The 12,707-nt window shown below is 36.4% G+C and overlaps 1 protein-coding gene and 1 non-coding gene across 2 annotated transcripts; one reads left to right on the forward strand and one right to left on the reverse strand.

The window, feature by feature from the left end:
* Positions 1–3,436: 3,436 nt before the first annotated feature.
* Positions 3,437–3,509, forward strand: TRNAK-CUU (transfer RNA lysine (anticodon CUU)). The gene has a single exon. It is a non-coding gene; the product is annotated as a tRNA-Lys (tRNA).
* Positions 3,510–5,260: 1,751 nt separating this feature from the next.
* LOC142625712 (haloacid dehalogenase-like hydrolase domain-containing protein At2g33255) lies at positions 5,261–12,695 on the reverse strand. The gene is made up of 5 exons (XM_075799406.1): positions 12,155–12,695; positions 10,681–10,723; positions 7,684–7,744; positions 6,350–6,484; positions 5,261–5,946 (listed from the first exon to the last, which is right to left on the reverse strand). Exons 1-5 carry the CDS (start codon positions 12,618–12,620, stop codon positions 5,782–5,784), a joined length of 870 nt encoding a protein of 289 aa, XP_075655521.1. The 5' UTR covers positions 12,621–12,695; the 3' UTR covers positions 5,261–5,781.
* Between the last annotated feature and the right edge of the window lie 12 nt (positions 12,696–12,707).

The following is a 12,707-nucleotide window of genomic DNA, read 5'->3' on the forward strand; positions in this document are numbered from 1 at the left end:
CACAGTAATTAATTTATATTTTGGTTTTTACAAATATTAAAATAACCAAGTAATATTAAATCTATAGCATGAAAAAAAAAAATCACACCTGAATATGATCTAATTGAGGTAAACTCCAACTTGAGGGGATTGTTAAGGGGAAGGCAAAAAAAAAAAAAACTACTGAAAGTCCACCGACCATCAGCAAATTAATCATCTTTAAATTATCAGCAAAATCAAACTCACAAGAAAGGCAATGGCTAATAAACAATTACTACTATATTCATCAATGTAGATTGAAGATAAGAAGGGATCTTGTCAATAAAAACTGTGTACATAGAAAAACCTGTATAAAAATTAAATTATAATATAGGCAAAAAAAAAAAAAAAGAATAACACAGACCGTAGATGTATCCCATTTATATAAAGGTTTGAAAGAAAAAAAAAAACCACATAGTCTATACTCTTTAGGTGCATAACACATTTTAGATATAACTACAACTATCATTATGCCAATTGATAATTTAGAAGATAAGTGAGTTTCCAATTAGCTCAACTGGTAAAGTTTCTGATGGTTGAATAAGAGATCTGAAGTTCAATTCTCACATACACCAAAAACTGATTAATATCTTGATATGATAAGACTAATATTGATATGATAATTGAGTACATACCTATTAGGAACCATGTGTCAATCCCACACACACATCCATGAGACCTTAAGAGGAATTCCATGGGTTTTGACAAATCACTTTTTAAAGAAACAATGGATTTCATGGACTTGGAGAAAACTAATGCTTGAATTTTTTTTTTTTTCCAAAAAACAAGCTTTAAAAACTTAGGTAATTTGGAAGCATTTTTTGAAAACAAATTTCCTTTTGAAAACCATTTTACCTTTGAAAACATGTATGTATAAAAAATACTATAGACTTGATATTATATTGTGTAAATTTGCAAATAAGTTATAAAAAATATTAATAATTGTTTGGAATTTATTGATAATATAAATAGTCAATTTGATCAAAAAAATTCTATTCTTAATAATACAATGTTGGTAAATCTAATTTTTATAAATTTATAAACAAAATCATTCTATCTAATTGTGTCAAATAATGTAATTTCATCTAAAATTTTGTAAAGTGGTAAAAAAATTTAGTGGTGGTGTTCATTACATATAAGAAAAAAATATATGTCAATCAAGTAGTTTGTGAACAAATTTAAGCTTATTCGTCAAAAAAATGAACTAAGTTTAAATATGTTAATAAGTTTGATTTCAACTAATGTTTGATATAAAATTAAATAAACAATTTTAAATTTTAATATTTAACTCACCTCCTTTGCGGCCTTAATTTCCAACCATTCATAATGATCACAAAAATGAAAAATCTTTTTTTTTTTTTTTGAGAAGAACAAAAATGAAAAATCTAATATTCATCAAAACATAAAATTAATTGCAAAACGAAAGTAGCATATATGGGAATTGAATTCATTTACATCTAAACTTGGTACATCTTCTAAAAAGGTAAAATTACAAGTACTCTAACTGGTGTGCGTTCCATCTAAAAAAAATCATAGTAAAGGAATTGAAACCCAAGAATAATAGGTACATATATGAAGAGGTAATTACTTACCCCTAAAAAATCTCACACAGAAAATTTAAAAGCATAAGGATCCTGTGCAGTGTGACTGATGTGGGTATCATCTAAACTCTAAAGAATTCAAGAGGCAAAAAAAAAAAAAAATTAAAAATTAAAAAGAAAAAGAAAAGAAAACAAGTATGATTAGTTACTCTATCAGTACAGGGTATTGGCTTTTCTACATGAGCTTGTAGTAGCAGTTCCTTCCAGAGAGAAGAATCTGATAGCCTTTGCCACATGGACACTTGAAATGGACAGTTAGGCCCTCCTCCCCAACCCTTTCCACGAACACAGATTCTTCAAGATCTTGAGCAGAATTATTCTGAAACAAAATGAATTTGCATAGATTAGTACCCACTACAGAATTCACATAAAAATCAAATAAAAACGAATGCATACTCTGCCTGGTGTCTGAGAATATGTGTACCATATAGCTAGACAGAAGAAATTAATTAAGAACCAAAGACTTTATTTTTTTTTTCTTTATCTTTTACATATTCTCCAATTTCTTGGGAGCCAAACAGAAAACAATAAATTAAAGACCAAACCTCTGTTACGGCATGAACATTAGTATCTTCTTGTTCTTGTTCTTCTTCTGGATCTTCTTGTTCACGCATGACTTCTTCACACCACTTGCTCATCTCTCTCATGCAGTCCTTCATCCTTCTCAGCCTCTTCTATAGACCAAAACCATTACAGTCAATGAAATATATTCACAATCCATGAAAAGATTACAATTTTTCCCATTGAATTCAAGAACCTAAAATAAGGAAAAAGTATAAACCTTGGAATTGGAGTTGGAGTTGGAGTTGGAGTTGGGAGTATCTTCCTTAGTCAAATCCACACTTACATCCCCAGAACTCGAGGACCTTGAATAGGTCTTCGAGGGAGACGGATTCGGGTCAGAAACCGACCGACGCAGAGTCGGCGGAAGAGGCGGCAACCCGGGATTCGAAGACGGAGTAGCCGGAATGACATTGACGGTACCCGTCGACCTCGGATGCTGCTCTGGAGACAGGGAATTGTTGGGAAAACCCGACCCAGATGGGAAAGGATCCGGGTCAGAAACGGTGCGGCGGAGAACCGGGTCTTGGAAGAGCTTCTTGGGCTTAGGCTCAGAGTCTGAGGAGAAGGTGTTGAGTGGGTCTTGGAAAGAAGAAGACGACGCTGGGGAACGTCGTTTCATGGGGTTGGAGGCGGAGCAGAGGCAGCCGCAAGTGGTGCAAGGTTGGTGTTGGTGGTAGTTATGGCAGTTGAAGCCGTTGAGATGGAGCATGGCAAAGCGGTTATCAAAGGGAGGCTGATCATTCACTAATAAGTCTTGGAGGGCCGCCTCTGCCTCTTCTGCCTTATTTTCTTTACTCATTTGCTTCCTCTCTCTCTCTCTCTCTCTCGATTTCTTGTTCTTTCTTTCTTTCTTTCTTGCTTGCTTGTTTTTTATCTCTCTTTCTTGCTTGTTTGTTTGTTATATATATAGGATTCTGTGGCTTTTTGGAGGGAATGTGAATTTTGAAGCAGGATTTTCCTTTTATATAGAGGTTAGGATGTACGGGTGGGGTGTTGTTCGATAAAGAAAGAAACAACCAAGAGATTTAAGCCAGGTGGTATGTAAGAGGGGCATTTTCGTCATTCTATACTTTTTTTTAAAAATAAATAATGAAACTGGAATAGTATGGCGATTTGGTTGTCATCCTGTGAGTGAGTCGCACCAGTAGAAACAGACTCACTTTAGCTAGTGACTACTGAGTACTGACTACCATGTAAGTGTGATGATAAAGTAGATTGGTTAAATACCATGTATAATGAACTCTGGCAACCAAGCCCGTCTAGCTCAGTTGGTAGAGCGCAAGGCTCTTAACCTTGTGGTCGTGGGTTCGAGCCCCACGGTGGGCGTCTTCATCTTTTTTTAATACCTAAGCTTTGTCCTTTAGTTATTAGATATTTCTAAACCAGTTCAAAAAAAAAAAAAAAAACACATGAAAACTATGAAATACTTATTAAGACAAGTGTTTTCTACTAAACAAAAATACTATTAATATCTGGTTTTTGTCTCTTAATACTATTTTCTATTGGTCAAGCAATAGTTCAGGCATAAACATTTCCTATACAACCAATCAACCATTAACGTTCTCTTCATAAAAAAAAATAAAAACCATTAACATTCTCCACCTTGTTCCTTGTTCAAGTAGAGGCCTTCGACTTCTAGATAAAACACTATGCTATATATAAGACGGGCTGATGACCCAATTTGAACTCATAAAACTCTCATTTGGAAAATATTTCGCTTTCCAAACTCGAGCTAACAGACACGAAATCAATAGAGTTTTCCAAGCATCCGCAAAACCCAGTTTCAACATGATTGCCTTGAAAAAAAAAAAAAAAAAAAAACCCACTAAACTCCATCATGTGCATTACTCATATCCACTTTCAAAACCAAACCACACTTCCTCCCTTGCCATGTTGTGGACATACCATATAACCAACTCAAATGCAATCAAAGCATCTGTCAACAGCCGACCTACTAGGAAGGCACCCTATGTATTATCTATCAACAGATTGCTTGAGAATGCTTATAAATTCTAATAAACTACCCTTAACAGGCGCCTGCAAAAACCGCAGCCTTTTTTTGTGCTTATCTTATATATATATATATATATATATATATATATATATATATATATATATATATATATATATTTCCTACTACTACTATTACTTTACCCTTGAATGATGCTTTAATTGACTACCATAATATTCGACTTCTTTTGTTGACTTTTTCGGCTCCTTTGACACTTCATTGATGGCCTTAAATGTTCCTACTTGTACGGCCCACTCAAATATATTCACTTTTAGTGAAAAGAATTACTATTGTTTTATCTAGTGCCTTTACTAAAGTTGTCTCCATTAATGTTGCTGAAAACTCCTTTATTGACTGTTTTTTAGCAAGAATTGCCACAATACGTTCGGCACAAAAAGCCAAACTGATAAACTTCCGGATTATGCGCCCCTCACGGGTCCTGATTATATGCCCCTGCTATCCCGCACGGGTCCTGATATGAATAGTGAAAAATGTCACTATACACTTTTTTTTTTACCTATATAAGGGGGTTGTTCCTTGTTGCAATTCAGAATTCTCTCTTAGGATCTCCTTTAGAACCCTCTTTAGGACTTTCCTTGAATCAGAATATCTCACTATTTCCACAAAACTTGTAACTAGAACCAGGACTAGCCTTCAAGCCTTGTACTACTATCCCTGTTGATTTTGTAATCCTGTAACTACTACTGTGTAAATCCTAAAACCAATAATGAGTTAGAATTTGTGTCTTCTTCAAAAACAATTTCTTTCTCATTTCTTGAAATAGCACAAGCAACATTTTTTGAAGTAGATGTCTCTTCAGTTTTGATTTTTGAATCAGTTTTTGCATTTAAATCAGCAATCATTTTTTCAACCTTTTCAAGAGTCTTACTCTGAGAAGTGTGTGTGTGTGTGTGTGTATATTTATATATATAGAAAGATTCAAATCTGATTCTCCAAATAAAGGAGATCGGACTATATCACTGATTCACTGAAATACAAGGCACTTGGCTTTTATGCGTATCTTTCTGTTAAGGCATAATCTACAGATTCTGAAGGTGCATCTGGCTAGAAGGAAAATAGGATGGATTGCTGTTTTCATTCAACATTACAACGTGTATCTAATCCAGCAAAAAGATAAATGTCCGAAATGAATCCTTACAAATAGTTGTATCTACATTTGCAACAATCTTGCATACAAATAATTGGAAAGGTTAAACATCTTATACCATACAGAACCACACCAAGACCAAGACCAAGACCAAGAGAGGCATATTTCAATATCTCTGAAAGTGGTTCATAGGCTCATAGCCCCTGCAAGTAACAATTGGGCATTGTTCACCAGAATAAATTAGGTGGAATCTCTACTCAGGTTCTGATTGAAGAATGGGCCATTCATAATCTTTTGCTTAGTACTGTTTTTGTTGATATCCTCTTTTTTCATAATTCATGAATATCTTTTTTGAGATCTTTCTTAGAACGAAGAACAAACCATCCTAAAAGTATTTATCCTACATTCTTCCCTTCATAGAGCACAATTAAAGCTTCTCCTTTTAAATGTGGAAGATTTTGTGGTCTACAGGTTGAAGATCATGGTGCTAGGTCGAAATGTTCTTCCAATAGCGAGTAAACTTCAGTAAGGGAAGAGACCTTGAAATCTGGCTTTAGATCCACGTTAGCATATTCAGGGGAGTCGTACCTCCCTGTTTGATCAAGCAAGCATGTAAAAGCCCCTGCTCGCTTCCCACAAGCCACCTGTAAAATTCAGATTATAGAAACCAATTCTCATCCATTTGGGAGAGTGAATAATTATCCATAGGAAGAGCAAGCAAAATTTCACAACAGCTCATGCTCCAAATTGCAAATATCTTAATCCTTTCGCATTTAGATATCTGACATTGGCCCTTGCCATTGAAAATACCTCTTCAAATAAAATCATAATCATAATATATTTATACAAATACATCACTGTATTTGCACAAGGAAAGAAGATTCTCACTGAAAAGCAGGGAAGGGCCGCATTCTAGATATAAGCAAGGGAACATGAAAGGCACTTCACAAAGCATTAACAAGATAATCAGAAAAAACACACACACACACACACACACAAAGAGAGAGAGAGAGAGAGAGAGAGGAAAGAAAGAAAGAAAGAACTCACATCATCTTTAAGGCTATCACCAATCATCATTACTTCATTTGGTAGAACTTCCCAACCCGAACAGATATGAAGTAGTGGTGCAGGGTCTGGTTTATAAGGACGGAATTCCCTGCTTAGTGCTGGACAAAATGTCATCTGCAGTAATATAAAATTACAAAGGATATCAAACTGCAGCACTCATAGGGTATATCTACTTAGAAGGAGCCGTCAAAAAGATGGACCTATTCAACAAATGCACACCAGAGGGAAGAGAGAGAGAGAGGGAGAGCTGTATGGACAAATAAAATTGAACACAGTTATCACATTGACACTTGATAATAAAAATAAACCAACCAGCATCATGTAAAAAAGAAAAGAAAAGAAAATTCTAGATTGTGCATGGGCCAACCTGCACAAAGGGAAACTTCAAGAGTAACATGCATGAAGTAGGCTAAGTTTGAAGCCAGGATACAAATATGCAGAATAAGAATCAGCATATAGAAATTACAACACTCATGCAGCAAGAAAGAAATATGCTCATATTTGAACACAACACATTAACTTTTTACATGTCTTTTTTTTTTGTCCAGCTCTTTTGTGAGTGATAAAAAAAATGTTTTGGTACAACTTTTGGTATTAAGCACGTTTGTTTCCACTTTTTTTTTTTTTTGGGGGGGGGGGGGGGGGGGGAACATGTTTTTGGGGTGAGGGCCAACCACTTTTCATTTATGAGGATTTTTGGACCCCAGGTAAAAAGAAATAATGGGACACGTTTATTTGAGAAATTTTGATTTCCGCATATGAGCCAGTGCATTGTTTTGCCAAATTTCTTTTGTAGTATAATTTTAACATATGCCAGATGCTTCTAACAAAAAAGATCCTTTATATGGTTTTGGTATCTTGATGCTCAAAACTTCAGAATACTCAACTAAATGTAAACGACCTTCTTTTTCACCAGATTGGCATCTAATAGATGAGGGGGTAAAAGGAGGTATTCAAACTCAGGGAAGACTAGAACAAACACATAATATATAAAAACTTTAACCCTTCATTTGAATGAGATTAGTGTTAACATGGGAGTAGCGAAGTACTTTGTTGGGAAATATTTTCTGTAGTGTAGAGTGGTCAGCCTTAACGGTAAAGATGGTTAACTAGACAGCACACTGCTAAGAACACACGACCTATACCTTTTTCTTTTCTTTTTCTTTTTTCTTCAATAGCCCTTTCCAATACACCTCATGGAGTCATTTGTAATGGGACATTGACAAAAAGAAGACAATATCGTCAATCATAGATGATATCATGTTCAACAACCTTTATACAAAACTTTAGATTGCACACTAGGATAAACTTACCCCAAACCGTTGATGAAACAAATCAACAGCTGCCTTAACATTGCGTGTGATTAATCCCCTTCTGAAAATTAATACAAACAAATAATCAACAAAATTCTCATGGTAGATTGTATAATTACAACATAGTAGTTGTTGCCAAAGATCATTATCACAAGAATATATATTGGCATTCAAAAAATTTGCAACATGTGGGTCAAGTTTTTTTTTTTTTTTCCTTTGACAAGTAATAACTTTCCTTAAAAAATAAAAATAAATAATAAGAGAGAGAGGATAATTGTAATAGATCCTCAAAACAAGCTACAATAAAAGATAAAATAAAATAAATTTAAAAAGTTCATACAAGCGATAAAGTACAAGAAAGAGTCACGATGCATGTGTCTAAGCACTTGAATCCAAACGTATGGAGATTGTAATAGATTGTATTTTACAAGTTCCTGGTAAGTTCTACATTATTGAAGGTACGATCATTTGTTTCCTGCCATGTCCACATAATGCATAAAGGAACAGCCCGAACAGCCCCCCAAGCCTCAACCATTTAATGACGACCAAATCTTTTCTTGACAAGTAATGATTTTTTATTGAGGAAAAGGACTACTTCAGGAGCACATATAATGGACACAAAGCAGCCTAAAGAATAGAATTATAGTGATGCCACAAAGTCTGCAATGGAATTGCTATTAGTGAAACCTAACACACAAGACCAACTGAACAACGATTAGATGAACAAAGATTTCAATTGAATGAACAAAATTTCTGCCATCTTCAAAAGTTAGGCAATTGTTTTTTCTCCACAATGTCCACATCAAATATAAGCGACCTAGATTCCAAATATCCAATAAATGTTTACCAAACCAAATACTCCAACCATATAAGAGATCAATTACCTTTGTGGTAACACCCATTGAATCCCAAAAGCTCTTAAAAACAAAACTCCACCAATCATAGGCAACATCATAAATAATCAATAAATGGTCCATTGTCTCTTTCTGCATCAACACATACAAGATACGACTCCACCCAACTAAAGTAAATCCTCTCTTACATAATAATCTTCCCCCAAGCTGTAGTCCATGCAAAGAAAGAAACCCATCTTTGAAGCCTTAATACACCAATACTCTTCTAAGGAAAAGAGAATTCACCGGTACCTCGTACGGCAGCATAATATGAATGAACATTAAATCTGCCATTCCCGTTCAATCTCCACCTCATTCTATCACAACCTTCTCTCCTCAGGATATTTGAGTAAAGGAGATCTAGGAATGAATTTACCAACTCCAATTCCCAACAATTAAAATCTCAATGAAATCGAACATTCCAGCTCTGTGCATATCTATCTCTTGAGCAGGCATACATTATGGAAACAACATCTTCAGAGAATGACTCCCATGCCATTTTCCAAACTAAAACTGTACTCAGCTACCATTCCCCCAAATCAAAGTACACAATTTAGGAATATGTCCCATCCCGTTCTAATACTTATCCATAAACTACAATTATGAGTCCCTCTAACTGGTTCGAATGTCCATCCACCCCATTCCTCTCCATACTCCATACCTATTTCTGTCTCCACAAATGTGTCCTCCTTCCCATGAAGCCAAAACCATTTTTCCAATGAAGATTGATCAAAAATTCCTAATGTCCTTACTCCCAATCCTTCATTGGCAATAGGAGAGCAAACTATACTCCACCTCACCAAATGGTATTTGAACTCAACACCCAAGCTGCCAAACAAAAATATTCTATGTAGCCTCTCCAACATGTTTGTTTGCCACACATGGGAATCATGCACAGAGATAATACATTCGTAACCTTAAAAGCATACTCTTTAATAGCGTTATCTTCCCCCCTTGTTGACAAATATAATTTCTTCCAACCAGATTATTTGTGCTCATCTTCTCTAAATTGGATTCCACATTCGCCTTAAAGGATGCCCCCAATGGCATTCCAAGATAGCTCAAGTGTGTTTGGTTAGCATATTTGCTTAAAGGTACGACAAAAAGTGGCTATAAGCAGATAAGCTGGCTTATTTGAGGGAAAAAAACTAGCTTATTTGCTTAAAGCCACTTTTTGTTTCCCCTTTAAACAAATAAGCTCAGCCGAAGCTACCCAACACACAGTCACAACATCTTACAACATAGGATACTTGGTAATTCTACCATGTTTCCAATATCTCCTAATGGAAACCATTTTACTCTTACTCATGTTAAATTTTAAAGTTTTAACAACTTCAAAGCAAGTCAACATCATTCTAATAAAAAGAACTTGTTCAGAATTTGCATCACAGAATAAAATCGCATCAACAACAAATAAAAGATGAGATATATAGAACCCTTCTCTTGTATCATTCCCAACCCTAAAACCATGGATGTAGCCACCCTCAGTTCTTTTCAACATCCGACTCAACACCTCCGTAACCATTAACCAATATAAAAAGTAGTGGTGATAGCAAGTCACCTTGTCTTAGCCCCCTTGAGCCAATATTCCTTTCCACGAAGCCAATACATCCATCATCTTTTGGGGCATCACTCATTGCACTTCAAAATAGGGTTAATACTAAGGACCACAACTCATGGGCCATCTCAGAAAGTAAGAGAAAATATTTATTCGCCACGCCTCATAGCAAAACACGATAAATCCACTAACCTTATCACTCTCATACACATTGAACAATACTCCACATAAGTGTAAGTATAAGTCAACTAAGAAAATCAAAGAAAATGTATATAGGAAAAGCTCCACAAGGTAGCACAATAGGTTAGGGATCATAGAAAAGTTTAAATTGGATGAGAGTGGTTTTGCCTCTTCCCTTTTTTTTTGATTTGTTATCAGTGCCCAATTCTAATCTCCTTATCAATTAATGTACAAACCCAAACCCAAAACCCCCCAATCAAAGTTTAAAAAGGAAAAGTAACAAACTTAGGCTGGCTTAAAAACCAATCTGCAGACACAAGATAATTATAAACAACTAAAAAGAATACGAAAGAGTGACGCTTCAACCTTATTTTCTTTGCATTGAGCAACTCACAAAGTTCTGCTGCACCTGCACTAGAATTAACCAAAAATATTAAAACCTATGTCAAGTATAAGTTAAAAATTCTACGTGCAACTAATCTGAGTGAAGTTCTCCTAAAAAAAGTATAAGTTAAAAATAATAACAATCATGTATTAAATCCTTTTCTTTTTTTTTTCAATAAATAATGAAAAATTATATTAGAAAGAGAATACCCTGGTACTAAGAAAGCAGTACAATCAAGTCAAAATACAATGATCACACAAATATAAAAGAGAAAAACAAGGCAGAGAAAGAAAAACAGCATTCCAATACAAAAGAAAATTATGAAGTAAAAGTTTACTCTTTATTTGAAATAAATCCATTTCATAGCTTAGTAGCTTTAACATTTCCCCAAATCTGACGGTGTCCATATCTTTAAATGATGAGGCCGTCTTTACATAGTTAGACCCTAGACCTATGAAGCACGGGTGCGTTTCGGGATTCGGGTGCGGGTGCGGGAGCGGGTGCGGGACTCGGCAATTTTTTGAAAAAGTAGGGTGCGGGTGCGGCGGGGTGCGGCGATTAAAAAATTATTAAAAATATTTTTATTTATATTTTTAATATATTGCTAAACATACTTTTTTTACATTATATAAATATATACCAAATTTAAGAGCAATGGTAAATAATAACTAGAATACAGAGAATAGGAGAGAGCCTAGCTGAAGAGTGAAGGTAGAGAGTGGGAGAGAGGCTCAAGAAAAATGAAGAGGGAGAGGGTTGGGTCTTGGTTTTTTTCGAAACGGTGCGTTTGCACTTTTTTTTTTTTTTTTTTCCCAGCCATACGCACCTGTTGTTGTTGTTGTTATTTTTTTTTTTTGAATTTCGGCCGGTATCGGCCGATTTCGGCCGGTATCGGCATATTTCGGCCGATTTTGCCGGTATCGGCCGATTTCGGCCGGACCGATTTCACCGATACCGACCGATTCGGGCCGAATCGGCGCGATTTCGCGCGCGTCGGCCCGAATCGGCGCGAATCGCGCCGAATCGCGCCGAAAAAAATGTTTTTTTATTGCCGGACGCGGCACGGACGCGCAGGCAGCGGCGTCGCCTGCGCGTCGCCGCGTCCGGCCGCGTCCGACGCGGGTGCGGCGGCCCAAACGCCGCACCCGTGCTTCATAGCCCTAGACATAAAATATTAACTATATCCATTTTTATGAGTAATAACTAATAATAGTCACACTCTCCTTGTTACACACTCAAAGTACTCACATGTACAGACCGTGCAATAGCGAGTGTGTAAATTTTTTAACTACTCGTATGACTTGACTTGTTTAAATAATAGACGTCTCCGCATAATGCGTTATAGTACGTTCTCCAAATAAGTTTGGAGAAAAAAACTTTGTCTTTTACAAAAACCGAACTGAGTGAGAGTCTACATTACAATGCAAAAATTGTTAAATAAACGAAGTGGCTAACCGGGCATGATTTGGAGGCGATCGAGGCCGCGGCGCTCGTAATCAGTGATGGTCTCGTAGGCCATCTGTTGCTTCTCGGGGCTCCAGCTCTCAATGTGGTGCAGGATGTCGATTCCGGACGGGCTCTCCGCCTTGATTCGGTGGTACTCATCGTCGCCAAGGACGGCCTTGTACATGGCGACGAAATCGATGACGGGGACCGTTAGGGTTCCGTCCATGTCAAAGACGACGCCCTTAAGGCGAGCTTTCTTGTGAGTGGGAGCGGTGGTGATGAGAGTTGCCATTTGGGGAAATGGGAATTTGGAGTGCACGAAAGAGAAGAGGGGTTTGGATTTGGATAGGGGCATTGGGTATTTAAAGCGTTTGGAGTTTTTGTGAGGGTGAGGCTGAGGATGAGGACAAATGGAGGATGGGAGAGTGCTGACGGAAGAGAGAGTGATGATGGAGAGTGTGTTAATGGAGGACATTTGGCTTGAGAGTAAAGGTAGTTGAGAGTGGAATTAAACTATGCATGTTTGTTGTAATTTGGTGGGAAATTATGGGCCATTCGTTTT

Source organism: Castanea sativa, chromosome 2, assembly GCF_040712315.1.
Source record: "Castanea sativa cultivar Marrone di Chiusa Pesio chromosome 2, ASM4071231v1".
NCBI classification, from domain to species: domain Eukaryota; kingdom Viridiplantae; phylum Streptophyta; class Magnoliopsida; order Fagales; family Fagaceae; genus Castanea; species Castanea sativa.

Bases quoted from the DNA above. Each gene is read 5' to 3' on its own strand.
- LOC142625712 (XM_075799406.1), bottom strand. From the start codon at position 12,620: ATGTCCTCCATTAACACACTCTCCATCATCACTCTCTCTTCCGTCAGC. The intron at 7,745-10,680 runs GTTGAAGCGTCA...ATTAATTTTCAG, and splicing joins CTCAATGCAAAGAAAATAAG to AAGGGGATTAATCACACGCA. The intron at 6,485-7,683 runs GTAAGTTTATCC...ATATTACTGCAG, and splicing joins TGTTTCATCAACGGTTTGGG to ATGACATTTTGTCCAGCACT.